This window comes from Haemorhous mexicanus, chromosome 13 (genome assembly GCF_027477595.1).
Source record: "Haemorhous mexicanus isolate bHaeMex1 chromosome 13, bHaeMex1.pri, whole genome shotgun sequence".
In the NCBI taxonomy this organism is placed as follows: domain Eukaryota; kingdom Metazoa; phylum Chordata; class Aves; order Passeriformes; family Fringillidae; genus Haemorhous; species Haemorhous mexicanus.
Window position 1 is genome coordinate 19,597,863 of NC_082353.1, and position 19,840 is coordinate 19,617,702.

The 19,840-nt window shown below is 45.8% G+C and overlaps 1 protein-coding gene across 1 annotated transcript in view; it reads right to left on the reverse strand.

The window, feature by feature from the left end:
* Positions 1 to 19,840, reverse strand: part of CHSY1 (chondroitin sulfate synthase 1) — a 75,053-nt gene continuing 55,213 nt past the window's right edge. The window contains exon 3 of the mRNA XM_059858648.1: positions 1 to 3,486. Within this exon, the coding sequence (XP_059714631.1) occupies positions 1,894 to 3,486 (1,593 nt within the window). The 3' untranslated portion in view covers positions 1 to 1,893. The remainder of the gene's footprint in view (positions 3,487 to 19,840) is intronic.

Sequence of the window (19,840 nt, forward strand, 5' to 3'; positions counted from 1 at the left end):
TCCGATTGCAAATAAAAAAATCTTTATTGCATCTTAGAAGCAAGTCTTAAAAAAAAAAAAAAAGAAAGAAAGAAAGGAAAAAAAAAAAAAGAGAGAGGAGGAAAAGAAAAATTTTCCATGCACCTACATCCTTGGGACTGTCACCAGAAAATGATGAACATTGTAAGACAGAGACTCTATGCATACACGTGTAAACAATGGTTATTTCTTCTACTGGAATAGCAATTGCACTGTAAGATCCCTTCAAACGTGGCAACAACCACCAAAGCCTTGGGTTTTCTCCATTCTTTCACTTGCCTCCACTTCCCAAAGAGCAGGCAAAGTGGAACTGAGGGCAATGGGATGAAATAGGGCTGGAAGATAGATAGAAAAATATATTGTTCGCTGGTTTTTATTTTGTGTTTCTGCTGAGCAGGATATTTACAGGTACACAGGTCCCAAGAGATCATCTGCTTCAATGACAATGTCCAGTCAGTGTCTAAGTCTCAGTGTACAGGGCTCCCTATCTGGCTTTAAGGCACTTTATTTCATGTATTTTCTCTTACCTTGCTAGGTGTTAACTCATAGGGATCACACTTTCCTTGTATTCAGCCTCCTCATCCCCAGTTCCTCTTAGAATACCAAAAAAAATTCCTAAACTCACTGAAGTCATTCCAAAAATGGTGAAGAAATTGGGGGGAGGAAAAAAAAAAAAGATTCATGAAAAAATATTTTAGAAAGTAATCTTTGGAGATCATTTACTGTAAGTATGATGTACACTACCTTATCAGTGAGAAGATGCAATACATTCCTAATATATATATATATATTTACACACGCATATATATATATATAAAATATTAAAATGACTAACAGATATTCAAGGAAAGGTCAAGAACCTAAAACAATGGATATTAAATAAATTAACGGTCTAGCAGATACAGAAAAAAAAAAATCCCAAAACAAAACTAGCAATCAAATGTAATAATTGTTCCCAATAACATCACGTGACCGAAGGAAATCGACGCGATCGGGCGCGGGACACTCGGTGCAGAGGAGTTCCCCAGGCTCTCCTCAGGGATCTTGGACTGTTCATTGTGTGCTGTCCTTTGGCTGCCAGAGATTCTCATCCCCAGCCCCTTCCCCTCACTCCTCAGCATTCCCTGGTCCCCGAGCTCAGCCTCGGAGGGCGGCTGAGGACAGAACACAGAACCCACCACGGCTTCCCCAGACGTTCCGAACACCAAACACAACAATCTCCACAAGGACGAACCGGATCACGGCTTGTGCTTACTTCCTTCCCTCGCCTGCCCATCCTAAGTGGAGGTGTATTTGTAAACTGAAATAATCAGCTACTAGGGAAAAACAAAAACCCCTCCTGCGATTACCACCCTTTCTCATCGCCACAGCGACTCGGATTTTCTAACGCAATTTGAGAATTAATGGCTAATCCTGAACCAAAGGAGCAGAATCTTTGCACGGTAGCAGTCACACCAAAAACATTTAGACACAGCTTTTTGTCACTTGGCTTTGCACGCTCAGGTCCACATTTACAGAATCCCAGCCGTGCAGACGGCAACGGAAATGGTAGGAAACAATCTTTTGTTCATAAGGAAATTCTAATTCAAGTCAGATTTCCGCTGATCAGATAACTCTTAAACAATTTTTTTTTTTTTTTTTTTTTTTTTTTTGTTTGAAGGCAAATATTGATCACAGTTTTGTTCAAAACCAAAAACACAACAACAAAAAAAACCCAAGGGCCTTGTTCTTCTCAAAACGAGCGCTTTGTAAGAAAACAACGATGATTTCTAAAATATATCCTGTGTGGTCTTTTAAAAGTGAATTATCAAAAAACATTTTCCCAAAAATAAATTAGATAATTAAAAAAAAAGTCTTTTCCAGCATAGCTGGACATTAGGCTGTCCTCACTGAGCCATTAGTATTGCTGCTTTTCCCAAAATTTGGGTCGTTTTTTTCAAACCATATTTCAGCCAGCTGTTGTGCGGACCCATACGTTGAAGCTTTGGACCCCAAGCACATTTTATATTGTTTTGGATCAAGATTAGGGTCACAAAAAACAGGGTGATGCACATGGACTACTCCAATCTCTTGGCTTCTGAAAGTTTTTAAGCCAGCTTGAATTACTTTGTTAAATAGATCTACATCTTCAAGGCCCCAACCTTGGATGGAGACATCGAAGCCACCCGCTCGAAGAAGGTCACCTTTGTAAATACAGGTGATACCAAAGCCATAGTTCCTCCAGAAACCTGTTTTCTGAGTGAAGGCAAAATGATTGTCACTAGGAACCTTTCCACTATAAACAATCTTTGGATCATACTGGCTAAAAATGATGGGAAAATATACTTGCTGACCCAAAACTGTGTTGGCTCTACACCGCTGGAGGAATTCTGTGGTAAACACTAAGTCAACATCACAGAAGAAAAGTAAAGACTCGTTCTGGAACTGAGAAGATCCGACTTCCAGAGCCAGGGCCCTTGAGAACTCCCCCGACACCGGCAGAACCTGCATGTCAGCCTTGGGGTATTTGGAGCGGTAATCTCTCATCAGCTCGATCTGCTTCGCTTTGTCAGGGTTGGAGTTGGAATTGAAAAGCAGGACAACCAGCTTGACGTTCTGGTTTGGAATGAGGCACGTCTTTTCAAAATTCCCCATGAACCTCGCAAACATGTCGAACCGTCCGGACAGAGGGATCAGGATGTTGATCTTCTTGTCTTTGAGCTCCTTCCTTTCTGCTTTGGACCTGCTGAGCTGGAAGGGGACAAACATCTTCAGCGAGTTGGAGAGGAAGGACAAGGACCCAGAATCCTGGTTGATTTTGCTGGCCAGCTCTTTGGCATCCATCTCTTCGTGCTCCATGAACTGGATCTTGCTGAAGGTCTGCTGCAGGTACGCGTGCCTCCTCACGGGGACCGTCATCTTCTTCCCCTTGTGCTTCTTGTAGAGAAGCAGCAGGTCCAGCACGTACTCTGCTCCGTACATGGGGTTCACCCTGCGGTATCCATACTGTATCTCCTTGAAATCGATGATCCTCCCCCGTGTCTTGGCGTTGGCGTTGATCATTTCCATCACCTGCATCACGATGTCATCCAACGCCTCGCGCTGGGACGAGTCCATCCCTCTGCGCGGCGGCTGCCCGTCGGCGCCCGAGTACAGGTATTTCCCTGTAAGGAACTCCCACTCCAGGATCTCCTCGCGATGGCGGGGCTGGAAGCGCATGAAGGAGGGCGGCATGCCCAGCTGCAGGTCCTCCTTGTGGATTTCGGTGTTGCTGTACTTGCTCATGAGCACGATCTCGCGGTGCAGCTGCACGGTGCGGTGGCGCAGCTCGGCGATCTTGCGGCTCAGCATGTAGCTGTGCAGCCTGTACTGGTACGGGGGGTTCTTGTTGGGGTGCAGCGTTATAGCTCGGTGGATTTTGCTGTTCCTCAGGTCCCGGATGTAGCCTTTTTTGTTCTTCTCATAATTCTCATAGAACAGCTGCTGCATCTGGGGAGAGAGAGAGAGAGGAGAAGTCAGAGTCTGGGCAGAGCTGACCCTGTGAAAGTTTGCCCACGCTACCCCGCTGGGAGAGAATTCCCCCTCGCTCACAGGGCCAGAAGGCTTTCTGAATAAGCTGTTCTTGGGTTTAGGCACAGGTTGTAGCAATACCAGCTGCTATTCAAGGAAATTAAGAGGATTATTCATTGTGAACTAGTGAAAGAAACATCTATCATGGATTTGGGATTACTACAGCCCATTCTAGAGGTATCACTGGCGGCCAAACAATTCTGCAGTAAGTCCATTGTAAGCTCATTTCTTCACAACAACACACCATCACCAGGAAAATAACACCATGAAGTGTTCACTACAAAACTCTCGTTATTCATTTGTTTCCCATTGTTTCCATATTAATAATAAAGAAGAATAAGAAGAGATGCCATGTACATACTAAGCAAATCTGACAACACCTTTTCCATTACACCCAAATGCCATTCAGGCATTAAAAATCCAGGTTTAGGCATTAAAAATGCAGGTTGCTGAATGTTTTAGTCAAGATGCCAAATATGTTACCTCAAGTGCTGCAATGCAAAGCTACAGCTGTCATTTTAAAATGTCAATGGACAGTAAAGTGCACCTGAGATTCCTAGAGTTACAGAAGTCAGGTAATACAGGATGCACATGTACACCAGAATAAAGACATCCTTAACGTGGCATTTGCTATTTCAAAACAGGAACACAGTGAGCTGAGATTAGATTCACAAGTCTTAGGAAAGCAGACCAACCAGCTTTACAGTCCTCAGCAGCTCAGGCAGTAGCTGATATCGTGAAAGGCAAACCAGGATGATAATGTAGAAAATAAACTGAAAATAAAACCTTGAGACCAAAGGCATATACCAGCATAGATAATGGAAATTTAAAAAGACCACGGGCAGATTCTATGTCACAGCACAAATGTCATCAACCTGCCAGAGCTGACACAGCACCCTCATTCAATATGGGATCCAATCTCTGTTACTGGCAGTGGAATCTGCCACAGGAAACACGGCAAAAAAGTTTCTGTAAAAGGGCTGTACAGGTCAGCAAAGAGCCAAACTCAAAAAAAGAACCAGGGAGAAGGTCTCAAATATGATGGCAATCAAATAGAGCACTAAAAAGGAAATCACCAGCACAGAAACCTTCCTTTTACCAGCTGCTCAGAGCCAGCACAAGTCCTGTTTTATTGGGCCTTGGGTTGCATTTTTCCCATTATTGTGGACAGACACTGAAGCTCAGGGATAAACTTACACCTGGATTTAACTGCTGCTATCTCAACAAGCTGGCTGTGTGCATGCTGAAACCTGCCACTGGGCATATCGCCGCCGACAGCACGGAGCAGGCTGAGCCCGCTGGGAGCAGGGGTTTGAATCTGAGCAAACGTAAATCACTGCGAAGGAGCGAGGGAGGGATTGCAGCAGGACTGAGAAAGAAAGGACGTTTATTTCGTGGGTCACCACCAGTCCCCCACCCCCTTCTCCTTCAAGTTCACCTTCTTCCCGCTCTCCCCAAGTGATCCCTGCTGCGTGCACGCTGTCTGGGAGCAATCCAGGCCAGAGGATGGATGGATCTGCACAGCAACGCAGCCAAAGGAGAACATCTTGGCCATGGCCCCTTGGCAGGCCTCAGATGAGCTGCCTGTCGAGATGTATAATATCCCTTTAGAAGGCATGCAAGATTGAACAGAGCACTACGGGCAGAGGTTAGCTGGTCTAATCCCACGTCCAGCAGAGTTAACCAAACTGAATGAACCTCATGCTTTCCCAAGAAACACGTTTTTTCCACTCACCCAAAAGACTGTTCTTCATTTGTATCCCTGTATTGTTTCCTCTAGTAATGAAGCTTGATTTTTTGGGTCACGTTGAACCTGGCTGTTGCTGTGAAGGGCTCTGAGACCTTAAATCACCCCCACTTAGGGTCAGTCCTGTGAGCATCATTTATTGCAGTGGAGAGCTCTCACGGGAAGAACAGGATCAGTCCAACACTGCAGGACCCACTTATTCTACTGACAACACTGACCTATCCTCTAAAACTATGCACATGTAAAACTACAAGTATTAAATGCATATGGTAACCAATTTCACTGACATTTTAACAACAACTATAGGCCGAGGCTTTTCCAGGAGTCCTGTCACATCAGATAAAAATTCTTAAATCACATCATTAGGCCACCATTATTTAAACAAAAATTGACAACAGGATTTAATTTCAAGTCTTGTTTTGAATTTATAGGACAACAAAATCAAGACCATGCAGCCTGAATGCATTTACTCCAAAATTGCTACCTAGGGCATTCTGAAGAGGAAACCATGACAAGCAGAAAGACTTTCAGATTACACAACGAAGTTTTAATAGAATACTGATGGGTAGGAAAATGTTATGGAACATCCCAGTGCAAGTAAAGATAGGAACCCCTGGCAAATGGCACAAATTAAAATTAAGAAGCATGTTTTACAGCTCTGGCTTGCCACTCAGGAGTAACCCCTTAGGTAGACTGGTTACCTTCTAATACTCCTTCCTACCCTTTCCCAAAACTAGCTTGATTCAAAAACGGAAAATAAAACATATCTCAGCAAGCCTTTAGTGGGCTCCAACACAAAGCAATTTACAACTGAAACATCTACTATCATGCACCTTGCCCCAGCCAAGAAGGTGACAACTGCCCGAGCCCTGCGCTCCAGCCAACCCTGCGGGGCAGCTAATGAGAAGCACCACAGTAGCCAGGCTTTTATATAATCCCATTTCTCAGGAGAATGTCTTGCAACGCTGGCAGAGTCCATGCTTTCCCTGTGAAGTGTCCCCCTCTCCCACTGCAGTGTCCCCCCATGTCCCCTGGCACTCAGCAGGCTGCAGCAGGCACAGGGTGTGCCAGGATCCCCGCGGGGAGCCAAGGTACACCCCACACCAGCAGGAAACACAAAGAAGGGTGCTGGAAGGGGTTAAACAACTCCCTACAGAGAGTACAAGGAGTTACAAACCATTTCTTCACAGTGACACCAAGTGCTGCACACAAAGCCCAAGTGGCCAGTGGCCAGCAGAGCAGTTTAACCCTTCTCAGGCTGAGGTGCTGGTAGACACTGGACCCAGGGCCACAGAAGGGCTGTGAGGCCCCAGGGCTTTGTCCCAGAAACCAGCCCCACATGGATTCTGTTTGCTCACCCCCACCTACAAACTTGAAGGAAACGAGCAGCTCCCTCCACGTCGTTTGACAGCTCCACCAACACTGATTTGCCCAAATCATTAAGGCTCCCCAGCACTGGGTTCAATCACACACTGGTTTTTGACTCCACGCAACACTGGACAGCCATAAGGAAGATACAAAATCAGAATTAACTCTTGTGTACATCATCAATAGGTGGGTGGAAGAAGGCCATAGAGAAGGGAATACCTGTGATTTATTTGCTCCTCCCAGTCACTAAACACAGACGTGGGGAGTGACACAAGCCCAGGACATGCACGTCTCCCACAGACACTACATGCCAAATTCTCCATGCCTGTTACCAGAGTCCTCTCTGAGAGCTGAACTCTTGCAAACTCTTCTTCTAGTGAAACAGGTTTCTCTATGATTCTTTTTTTTTTAAAAAAGAACCTTTCATGGATATTAATTTTGCAATGATTATATTCTAAGCATGCTTTATTCTAGTGCAGAGCACTGAGAGCATAGGGATACAAAGAAGAGCTACTCTTTATTGACCACTATTTACTCTAGACCTGTTGAAGCCTTAAAAACCCTAATGTTCCCCAAACCATTAGAGACTGAATGTTTAAACTGTGGTACAGCTGTTGTGGGCACTGCTGGCTCATATCCAAAAGCCCAACTGAAAGGAGAGAGTGTTATGTTCTTCATTTTAAATGAAGAAGTCTTTTGCAGGCCAAAAAAAAGTGTACTGGAGAAAATGGACTTTAAAAATAAGACCAGTTTATGCAGAAACTGGCCTGCAGCCATGGATTAGCCCCCAAGGGCTTTCTCTCACAGCTCCAGATTGTGCTACCAGAGCCCAGAAAACACAGCCCCACAAGCCTCATGAACAGCAATCATGGATAAGACATGTTGTATGGCAGGTTTCAAAATGCCCAAGATGGGTTTCAATACAAAGCCCAGCTAATTAAAAGCCCAAATGATGGTTAATGTCACCTAGCTCAGAGCACTTCTGTCAGGAGTGGGTGAGGATGTGGGTCCCAGTGTGGAGCTGTTCTGCTACAGGAGCACTGCAGGTGCTGGGACAGCCCCCACCCTGCCCCACAGCTCTGCAGCCAAACCCAGGCAGGATGCTCAGGTCCATCTCCTCCTTACAAAGATGTGCCACAGCTGGTGGCAAGGGGGCAGCTCCTGCTGAAGTGAAATTAAAGTCCTTCTGCTACCATGTCCCAAGGAACTGCACTAGCACCATTTTGCCACTTTGCACTGGCTAACCACAACAGATCTCCAGTTTTCTGGTTTATACATCACCAATATAGCTCAACTGATGAAAAATTTTGCCAAGGGAAAGGAGCAGCAGGGTTTTGTGACTTCCCTCTGCTGGAGGGGAAGACTGTAGGGACCTCCTGGATACGACTCTCTGTATTCAGGGTTCTTTTTGTTTAAATCCTGATGCTTTATATCCCACAGCTAAGCACTGACATGACTGAAGCCATTCCTTCAGAGAGAGTTATTATGGTGGAGACAAACACGAGGAAGTAATGGATAAACACTCACTTCCAGTGAACCTGGCCACTCATTCATGGCTTTAAGCTCCCCAGTTGCCACTACAGGAAGGGATGCAGGAAACACCATTTGGTGCTGGGAGATCAGACTTCCCTCTCAGCTGGCAAGTGAAGCCCTGAGCTCTGGAGCACGATCAAATGATGTGATTCTTCAGACAAGTCACTTTTCACACAAATTTCATCATGTACTGCTGGTTCACGCTTGCTTTGTTTCATAAAGAGAGGCAAGAAAATCATCCTGAGCAGCCAGTACCCAAAATTTCCATGGCTTGGGGTAGCAGAGGCAGATCCAGCTGTGACCTCTGGGTGCAGTAAGCCCAGGCATGCTCTGAAGCAAGAAGTTTATTCTGCACAACACAAATGCCTCTTCTTATATGATCCTAAGTGGAACAGTGCTGGTCTCACTCAAGAGCCTTGCAGTGCCTCCTGCACTGCTCTCCTCTCCAAAGTATTCCAGCAAGGAAGCCAAGAACTCAGGCAAGTTTCAAGCACAGCAAACTCAAGGTCATTGAATTCCCAAGGAATCTGTGAATTAGGAGAGTTACTGCTGGAGTTCAAGCTTTTGTGAACCATACCAAGTAGCTGTTTAATTAAACAACTGTTTTTATCCCAATCCTTTCTTGTTTAAGCAAGTAGAAGAGCTTAAAAATTACTTATTCATTTACAGTTTCTCAAACCCAGCGGCCTTTAAAGTATTTCCAGCTTGGCAAAGGAAAGAAGAAAACCTGCAAAAATGAATGGGTCTTCAAAACTGGCATCGAGTACCTCACCTCTGACCCTGAGCTCCACAATCTCATTACCCAAAACCTACACGTGGGAGCAGTCCAAGGCACTTGGGAACTGAGATCCTCCAGCCAGGAGGCAGAGAACTTCCCTCCTCCTGGCCCTGCATTAAACTGAGCTTCATCCTCCTGGTCTAAATGAGGATACAGAAACCAGATAAAACAGAATGTGCTAGTTAGGATATTTAGATTTAACAGTGTAAACCTTAGGAGAGCTGGATGTGATTGTGAGTTTTTAGTCCAAAAGGTTCTGATTTGACAGAAACAAAACCAAGTAAAATACCAGTAAACATTAACAAATGTTCTACACTACAGCTATTGAAGGAGCAGAACATGGTAGGTGCAAATGAGTAATTGTCATTGGGATTGCCTGAGAAAGTGGAATCCAAAGTTGCTTCTAACATAATTTCCAAATTACGAGTCCTGGTGCAAAGTGCTGCTCCTCACAAGGCTCGCCCTTGCTCAAGTCAAGGCTCTGACCCATGGGGCAAATGATTCAGCTCTCCCTCTCCAGCCTCTGTCCCAGATCCAAACAAAACCAGGGATACAGAGACTCCCCACTGATTGCTCATTTTAAGGCCACACTCAGACTTGCCCGCTGAATCTGCTGCATCTCAGCATTTCTTTTCCTTGTTGTCAACTCCACACTTTTACTCCACAGTACAGGCAGAGCACAAGAAAACTTGTTTTTCATTATGCATTTCAACAGGCCCATGAAAGCCACAGCCACAGCCCTGGAAGTCTGTATCTGCTCTTTCTCATGCAAAGTGTTAAGATTCCAGAGGAGCAGCACATGACCCTTGAAGGGGAGTTTCTTGGAGATGATGAGCAGAAAGCTTCTGACACCCTGGCCAATATATTTTGGATGCTAAAAACAGAGTTAGAGGGATGCAGTCTCCTCTGAACACAGACTACAGAAGAGAAGACCTCTTCTGGACTGCTGAGTGATTTTCCACCATGTGTTTTCAAGAAGCAGTAATGTAATCATTTAGAAATACTTTTGTTCATGGAATTCAAAGATTCCTATTTGGGAGCTACTTTCCACATCCAGTGGTTTTGTAGGAGCTGCAAGCCATGATGGCTGAGGAGCCTTTCTGGTCCACTTGGCAAGGCTACCAAAAGCTGCTGCTTAAAGGGGAGTGGAGAAGAAACCCTCTGCTTGGAGAAATTTCAGCTGCAGCCCAGGCAGCCACCCACCATCCCAGCATCAGCCCAACATCAGAAATCCAAGCTGGAACAGCACAGCCTCTCTGCCAGATTGGATGGGGACAGCAGTGCTCCTGCAGCACACACCACCCCAGAGCTCTGCCAACACCAGATTCTGCAAGAAGCCCAGGGCAAGCACTGGCTCCAGTGGGTCTGTCTGCAGGATCCCTCCCTGCCAGTCCTGCCCACGTGTGCCCACCAGCACAGCTTCCTGCTGCTGCAGGATGTTTCAGGAACCTCCACCCCAGAGCAGGCACACAGAGACAATGTCACAGTACCAGCACTGAAGGACAGGGCTGAGGCAGTCAGCACAAAGCTCTGAATCTCTCTTGAGCCTTCACAGGGGATTACTGGGAATTTAATTAGGCAAAGATTCAGCCTCACAATAGTTGCAGTTCTTCCCTGCATGTAAAAAGGTGGGGGTGTATTTTAAAAAACAGATTCATTTGCAAGACATTCATCACTTACAGCTTAAGCAGAACCATTTTGGATGAGGAAAGCCACAGCCCCTTTTTCATGGCAACAGCCCAGCCTTGCTGTTTCTGATCCCTTGAGAAGATTTGTGTCAGGAATAACCTTTTGGAAAGGGGCAGGAAAGAAGCTGGGAATGCTGAATTAAATCCCCAAGACAAGACCAACTGCCCAACTGCCTATGTCAAAGCTGCAGCTCAGAGCTGCAGTGCCAGAACAGTCTCAAAGACAGAGAGCATCTTCCATAACTTCATTTATAAATCCATCTGCATCATGCTTTCCTAATAACTGATGGTAAAGGCACTTCTCTGCCAGTCACATCATATCAGCTGATGAAAACTGACAGAAAACTAGGAAATATAACATTTCTAAATTCCTCTGCTGGTGAACCCTCCTCCCAGATGCCACAACAGCCACTCCAAGGGTGCTGCTGTGCTGTGCCTCTGCCAGGCAAGCAGCTGGAAGAAGGGATGTTGTCCAGGAGGAACTCTTGAAACCTCAGTCCCTTCCAAATTGCCAATGGCCTGTCCCTAGGAGGTGGCAGCTGCACACCACTTGAAGCTGGTGGGGTTATCTGAAACACAGAACCAGCCAGTAACACTCTGAGGGCTCTCTCTGTCCACTTGGTCCTGCTGGACCAACGAGTCTCCACTCGTGTCTCACCGGTGTCACCTGGTTTGCAACAGCACAAAGGACACGGTGATGGTGAATCACTGAGCATGGCACAGCCATCTCTCTTCCAGGCTTGGATTTCAGTGAGTGCTCCAATGGTGCTCTCCAGCTGCTTTTTCCAGGGTCATGCTGAGATATCCGTGGTTGGCTGCTGCTGAAGGCTGCTCTGCTCCAAGCGGGGCGGGAGCTGGCAGCACGAGGCAGTGCTGGGTTTCCTGCTCAGGTCTGCTGTCAGCAGTAATCACAGTCACAGAAATCACAGAATATTCTGAGTTGGAAGGGACCCAGAGTGATCACTGAGTCCAGCTCCTAAGTGAATGGCCCATACTGGGATGAAACCCACGACGTTGGTGTTATTAGCACCATGCTCCACCAGCTGAGCTCATCTCAGTACACCCCTCCCTGGCATCCAGCAATGAAGCAGGAGCTCAAGGTAAACTGGATTTAAAAGAAATCTCCTTTTACTCCTGTTGGTAGAAAACTAGAACAAGGAATGGAGTTCCCTACAGACCTCCCACAGAACCAGTGCCCAGTGCAGACACATTTGTGACACAGGCAGAGTGATTCACTCCTCTTTCACCCGCCTGTGAGCTCAGAGTGGTTCTTCATCTTCAGTCTGGTTTTCCAGCAGAGCCACCATTGCTGGAGCTGGTTTGAAGACTGCCTACAAGGGTCTGGACTCAATCACCAGCTTGTTTCACACGGGGAGCAGCACAGGGTGACAGCTTCCAGGGCTCACCAAAGCTGCACAGCATTGTTCTCAAGTGTCTATATGAAACGCGTGCACTTTTTTTTTTTGCCCAAAGAATTGTTTAGCAATTGCTCCAAGGAGGGGAGGAAAATAAAGTCACAAACCCTTGTTTTATGTGGAGAAGCCACATGTTTCAGTCAGCCCACGAGGATCCACAGCTGAGCCCTGGCCTGGGGATAGCAGAGCTTTAGGAGGCTGTGATGGTAACAAGCAGTAAGGCAGCTGCTGCAAAAAGAATTTCCACAGTGAGATGATGATTGCACAAGGGTTCCTCTGCTGCTTGTACCATTACCACGCACGACTTACAGCCTTCCTGCTCTTCTGTGCTGAGTTTAAAAACAAAATCTGCCCTTTGTCTCATCACTGGAAAACACATGTACATCATCCAGCGGAGACGTGGCACTGCCAAAACCAATCCATGACAAGGTCTCTGCCTCAAACAGCTCTGCCATCTAAAATAAGTGCAATACACAGCAGTTTGGTTAGAAAAGACACAGCTCCTTGATCAATAAGGGATCAACAAGTGAGGTTTGCCCATTCAGAGGGTTGATAAATCTCTCAAGAATTTGCCTTTCATGCCCTGTAACCCAAAAGCACCATAAATTGCGTATTAATAGCTCTAACTACAAAGGTCGCCTATTTTTATTGCTTGCTTTGCTGAAGCACAAGGGATAATATATTTTAAATAAGTCACTTTTTAGGAGAAAGCAGTGACTTACTAATTATTCATTTGGATAGGTTTACCAGGGTGGGTGCAGATTCAACATCCTGGAAAGAAAAATGGTGAGAGAAGGGAAAAGGGGTGAGAGAAAGGAAAAAGGTAATGAAAGAAGGGAAAAGCACTGCTGCACATGCACAGGTCTGGGACCAACCCATTCCTCTTCTGCAGTTTCACATATGCTCAGAACTAGAAGGAAGGCAACATCTTTCTAGGCAGCCACAGTTTTTATTGTCCTCCTGTCAGTGGAACAACTTTCTCATGATTAAAACGAGCTGTCAGGCAGACTGGCATTTCCCTCCTGGCCGTGTCCAAGCCAGCCCGTTCGTTCAAATATGGTTAAAGATTTCTCACAGTGTTGCTGGCTAACTGTATATGGTCTGAGGTTTTCTGGAAGTTTGCTGTCTGGCACAGCTTGGACAAGGAACAAGCAGCATTACTCTGCAGCACTCTGTAACCAAGTGCCTCTTGCATTACACACAGTCTGTCAGAGCCAGAGCTTCACCTCCACAGGAGTGTTTAAGCCTTGCTGATGTTCACCATCCATCATCCAGCTCTGACAAAAAGAATATTCAACTGCTCCCTTTGTAATGCTCTAAATTAAAACAGGAGATCTGGATGCTGATAAATGCAATTATGCTGAATGTAAATGCATTAGAAATGGAAAGGGAAAAAAAACAATCTCAAATACTCACACAGCTTGGGGAAGGATTTGCTAATCACACAAGTTAACTCTCTTTTGAATATTAGCCACTCATACAAAGAGTTTTTGGGTGTTTGTAGGGTCTTCTTTGCTTCCAACCTAGAGCACACTTTGTTCTGCTGGCTGCAGCCAAGCTGCCACAGCTGCAGTTCTGGTAGAACAGACCTGGCTCCAAAACTTGTGCCCATTTGCCTGCAGCCACCACGGCTTGGCCCCTCCATCCCTCCAGCTGCCATCCTGCAGCCTACAAGCCTCAGCTTGCACCCAGCTGCTGCTTCCTTTCCCTCTCCCTTGGCCACTGCAGCCTTTCTAGATTTGGAAACCAAGCAGCTTGGAGGACTTTATAATTTTCATTAGTGACTTTCCCATACTCCACTGCCATTTTTCCACTCATCTGGGAGACAGGGGCAATGGGAGATCTCCTGGGTGGGTTTGCCTGTTGGGTCAAGGTCCTGCTGCTTCAAGCAACCTCACGTGTGCTCAACAGAGAAAGGCAGGGAGGGAGGAAAAGCCATTGCTGAGAATGCAGAAGGAGCTTTAGCCAACAGATGGAGAAGGCCAGTGGAGTTTGCAGCCTCCTTCTGCAGACAGCAATGCCTTGTCTTCTTATGACCCATTTTTAGTTGCTGATCGAGGACATTTCAGGGATTTGACTCATAAATAGCAAATTGCTTGTGCTGGCTTTGCCAAAAAGCCTTCTCCTTGCTGCAGGAAGCCTGGGCTGCTTTGAAGTAGCTCCTGAACCAAGACAATTTACAGCCTGACAGCTCAAAGCTGCACTGGAATGGGCCCTGGTGTCCTCAGGGGGTTGTAAATCAGCGCGGCTCAGAGGCAGGCAGGGCAGGGTGCATGCATGGGGACTGTGTTCCTCTGCTGGGCCACAAAGGCACGGCCACAAGGGAGCCAGAGCCCTTCAATGGGGCTTTCAGAGGGACACACAGCACTACTTTCTGCCCTTTCCTCAGCACTCCTCCGAGATGGACTTGTATCATCTGAACTGCATGTTGTTCCCGAGCTCAGTGCGGTTTTGAGCTGAGCTAATCCGGGCTCTGACGTGCACCCTGTGAGCAAAGAGGTGCTCCCAGCTCCTAGCCAAGAGCAGGCTTGGAAACCTCCACCAAGAGCAAGCTTTTGGGAACAGGCTGACCTGGTGGCAGAGGGATCCACGGCTGACTCAGTCCTGGGGGCTGCACCTTGTGTCAGAAAACCACATGGGCATTGACACATTATGTGAGTCTTGAAATAGCAGCACTGCTCAGCACAGCTCATCTGGCAGGGCCCAGAGGCTCCCCCAGAGCTCTGGGTGGGAGGACAGCTCTCACTCTGCTCAAGGACATCTGTCAGGGACATCCTCCAGAGCCACAACCTGAGTTGGGATGCCCAATCCAGCAGTACTTTTCTCTAAAGCCTACAGAAAGAGCTTTGCATGGATCTCACCCCCATTTCATGGCTGTTTTGCCCATCCCTGTTTGGGGTTTTCCCATCCCAGAGCCAGGGAATGTCGTGCAGGCTGCAGGACCGTGCTCTTCATCAAGCCCTGCCTTTGCCTTGTCTTGATGTCAATGCCAAAGTCAAATAGAATCCACCCACCCAAACCAGATGTTAGAAACCTGTCTCTCTCTCTTCAGCCGTCCTCTGAGGTCTGGCCTCCTGTCAAATGCCTGAGGCAAGAGTTTTCTTTTTTATTTTTAAGGCAATGATAATACGTTCAAAGGCTCTTTCTTCTTTTTGGAGAGAGCAAATCTACACCTGGTCCAGAAGTGCTTCAATACACACCAACAACTAACAAATCTCTGCCTCTGAGAGAAGTTTGGCTACTTGACTTTCAAAATAGTTGTTTCCTCCCTTCACAGAAATTTTAACAGCTAATTCAGTAGTGCCACTGGAGCAGAGGCGACAAATCAAACCAAATCTGTTCAGTGTGCCACCTTTTTGTTCAGCAAACTGTCAAAAGAGAATTTTTATTCTCCCCTCTGGAATGGCATTTATTTCTACAGATCTTTAAGCCAGAAGAATACAGAGATAATCTCCTGGACATTTGTTTTCCATGGAAACAGCGCATCGCTGGATATTTCTCACAGATAAGAAAGGAGAGGAGCAAAGACACAGGGACAGTAGAAGGGAGAAGGACAGATCAGACCAGAAGGGGCAAGTTTGCAGCACCATTGTGTTGTCTCATAGTACTTCTTAAGCAAGCACCTCCTTTTGGGTACTTTATGTCCTAAAAAAACCTCAACACGTACCAGGAGTCTGTGTTGCGCAAAGATGAGAGATGGAAAGCATTATGCTGACCTTAAAATGCAGCTCAGGGGCCTGGTGCATCCCAGACTGTTGAGTATTAGCATTATCCAGAAAAGCACTGAAAAATGCATTGCAGGATATTGGAGAAATCTATATCCGGATATTAAACCTAGTAGTGAGTAAACTGTGAGGAGTGACTATCACAATCTGGTCAGACCACAAGCTTAACAAAGCCTAGGAAATAAAGCACTGTGACTAATTTGAAGCACATTAAAAGAAATCACATACAAACCCACATACAAATCCATCAACTCCCAAGGACCCTTCTCTGCCTCGTTTAGAAGGGGAGAGGACACAAACACATGAGATTTACACAACATGCTGTACTGCTCACTGCTTTATGCTGATTTCCAACCAAAGTACTGCCTGTTCTTCAGGACTGGGATTTCACACTTGGAGGATTTCTAAGAAAGAGGTTTTATGGCTGGGACTGAAGTGACGTGGCCAGAACACGAGGATCCAGCAGAGTCAGTGCCAGCCTGACAATGCCTCCCCACCACAGCAGGCACTGTCCCCTGGCAGCAGGGATGAGTGCCCAGGTTCTGGGACCCCCAGCAGAGAAACAGCATCATCTTAGCAGATGTACAATGTTATTTGCAATGAGTCAAGAATTCTGTCAAAGAAAACCTTCCTCCCTCTAGAAGTCCAGCTTCCTGGGCTCTCTGCAAGTTGGATTTCTCCTATGGTGCTCTCCTGTCCACTCTGCAGGGGACAGAAACCACCCAACCCATGAAACGTCAGCCTCTCCGTTTTGTCAAAAGGCTAAAGTAAAGGGAAACTAAAACAACCCCACAGCATCAAAAAACCCACATCAAAACCCAACCCCACCCACAACATCCTTCTTAGCTTCATCCCTCAGACAACTCACACTGGTGCTGAGACTGGAACTGTCTTGAAAGGACATTTATCTGCTCTGGGCCTGCTTTGTGTTCCACAGGAGAGCAGCTGGACAGGGATCAGGTGGCTCAAGGCCATGAGAAGTGTGTGCTTACAAGAGCTGATGGCTCACTCAAGGTGGAAGCAGGAGCTGAGCAGTTCCTATCTAACAGACGCCGTGTTAGATAGGAAGTGGTGAAATAAATGCCAGCCTGGAAATTTCCTCACAGGATAAGAGAAATACTGGAGACTGGAAAAGAGCAGATGACAGCAAGAGGTTTTAGTTTATGAGAGTAGTTGAGACCACTGCTAATAATTTGTGCCCTGAATGCTGCAGAATGCCAGAAGCAGAGAATTTTGTGAGTCATGATGCAGGTTTGTAAGAGATGCACTAATTCATGCCACTACTGAATGATATCAAATCCAAATGTCAAATCCACTCCAAACCCAGGAGTGACTTAGCCAACTCTAGATTTGGTTTCTTTCTTCACTTCCAAGTTACAGAAACCATGACCCTGATATAATGGTTTAGGTTTTAATAGCATGAATCTTTTGGCCATAACCATGAAGGAAAAAACCAAAACAATAATAAATCTGTAAGCCTCAGTGGCAAGCAAAAGAATGTAATCTTGATTCTCTTGCCCACTAAATAATTATGCTTACATCATGCTAAAATAAAAGTCTACATCGTGCTTTCTGTTAGTAAAAATACAAGGAAGAGATCAAACTGTCCATATATATGGAATTATAAAACCAAGCCATCTATCACCCAGACCAAAGTATGTAATCACGACCTAACAAATGGAGTTGAATACTCAGCGGAAACCACAGCTCTGGAAGACATTTAAAGGAATATTTCCATTTTCCTAGGTACTATATCAGGTTCTTGGCCAGACATTTTTGATTGCACTGTACTAAAAATACAGTCCTAGTTTCAGAAGACAAAAATTTTCGAAGCATGACGAAATGTGAAAGGTAATTGCAATGCACCGCTGAGCTATTTTATTACATTATCTAACATCTTTAAAGAGTAGATTAGCTCACAGTGCAAACATTCTGGTTTCCCTGATGTTTGAGTCCTGGCAGCGACACAAGCAGCAGGAAGAGCCGTGCCTGAAGACAGGAGAGTGGTGCTAGTGAGCTTCTGGAGCAGCTTTCCTCAGCAGAACAGGCAGCACTTTCCATCCAAGAACGTTGTGGAAGAGCTGCAGCCCTTTGCTGAGGCAGTCTGGGAAGATGCTGGGAGAGGTGTGTGATCTCCTGCCAAGCCCTCCTCAGCAAAACTGAATTAGCCAAAGGTTTATCAGCACCAACTGGGTCTCACTGCTGACATAAACCAGGGGGGAGCTGATTTGAGAAGCTGCTGGAGCCCACAGCCCCACTGAGCACAGTGGGCAAGAGCTGCCTCCCCTCAGCTGCCTTCCTTTAACCCTAACTTCTTCCTACCTTCCTTTAACCCTAACTTCTTCCTCCCTTCATTTAACCCTAACTTCCTCCCTTCCCAGAAGAAAAGCACAGTGCTAATGTGATAATACCTTAAGTTCTAAGGCTGCCCCAAATCAGCTCTTAGGAAAAGGACAAAAGCCTGGTCCAACAGCAGCTGTGGAGAGAGCAGAAGGGACTTGCTACACCTTCACCAAATAACTCACTGCAACGGATGAGATTTGTGCTCCACAAATCCCAGTTTACCTAGGAAATCCACATTTACAATGGCTGTGGTTGTGTGTTCCTTCTACTCCCTTTGCCCTCCCACCTATTACAACCAGGAACAAGGGGACTCCTCCTCTAGCTGCTCCATTATTCCCAGAGATTTTTCCCTTCCTCTTCACTCTCTGGCTGGTTTGTCCAAGAAACAGCTCTGGTTATGCAACAAAAAGCAGTGAGAAAGAACAATCACTAACCAAACTTCGGCTTCCTTTGTGCAGCCAGGCTCACAAACTGACTGCTCCCCTTGTCAAGCACAGGTTAAACCTCCAGAAAACCAGCATGCAGGTGGGTCCAGCATGGCATGGGATGCAGGGAATAAACAAATGTCTCTCAAGAAGGCAAAATGGAGGAGAAATATTTAGGTCTCTAGTTAAAAGTAGACAGTAGCTGCATGCTGCCATCACCCAGTATATGACATTGCAGTTTATTGCCCCATAAAACTCAGTTTTAAGGTCAGTTTGCATCCTGAAGGCTGTTTGCAAGCAGCAATTTAAATGTAGGGTTTCAAACACGATGTTACAAAACTGAAGCCCCATTTTAGACAAGATTGAATGAATTGTATTTTGAATGTTGTTTTTTCTAAAACATGTACAGCCTACCATAAAAACTAGTGAGAGAAACTACAGCCAGAATACAAGGTGTCAATGGTCAAGCATATCCTCATTAGAGGGTGGCCAAGTGATATTTATTTAAAGTGTTACACACTATGAATTAAACATTTATTTTGTGTCACCCAGTAAAATATCTGAACCTCATTTTGGCAGCTGTGCAAATTCTACCTCGACTGCACTGACAACTGACTGTACTTCTTTTGACTTTCATGCAGTCTCTCTTCTTTTTAAGAGAAAAACCTAAAAATCAAGAATGCCAAAAATGCAAACATTGGTGTATCAGCCCATGGTATGCAAAAGGAGGAGGAAAGCAGATCACCACTCACGACATCGCCTCTATTACGGTTGCAGATGGAATTACAGCATGATAATTAAAGTTCTGGGAGACTTGGCAACCTTATCCTGTAAGAGTGACTCTTCTAAAAGATCTGGGAACATGGACTTTCTGTTCCTGCATCGATGGTTTAAACAGGGAACATATTAAACATCATTTGGAGATCTGACCATCAGTTCCTTCCCCCACTAAGGAGAGAAAGAGCCTCACAGGTTTTGGCTTAGAAACCCCTCAGAGATACTCCTGCCCAAGGTGGCTGAAGCTAGAGATGAGATGACACTCCCCAAGAAACCCATGTCAGCCTGCTATTAATACTTACCCAGTCTGAAAAGTGTTTTGGCATGGTTTTAACAGGATTGCAGGATTCATTCCATTTGAAATGCTCTCTGGAGCACATGGCAGAGCAATGCTGCTGTGTGTCACTGTTCCATTGACTCAGCAGTAGAAATGTGCCACTTTTTCTACCTCAGAACAGGCCTGGAGAGCAGAAC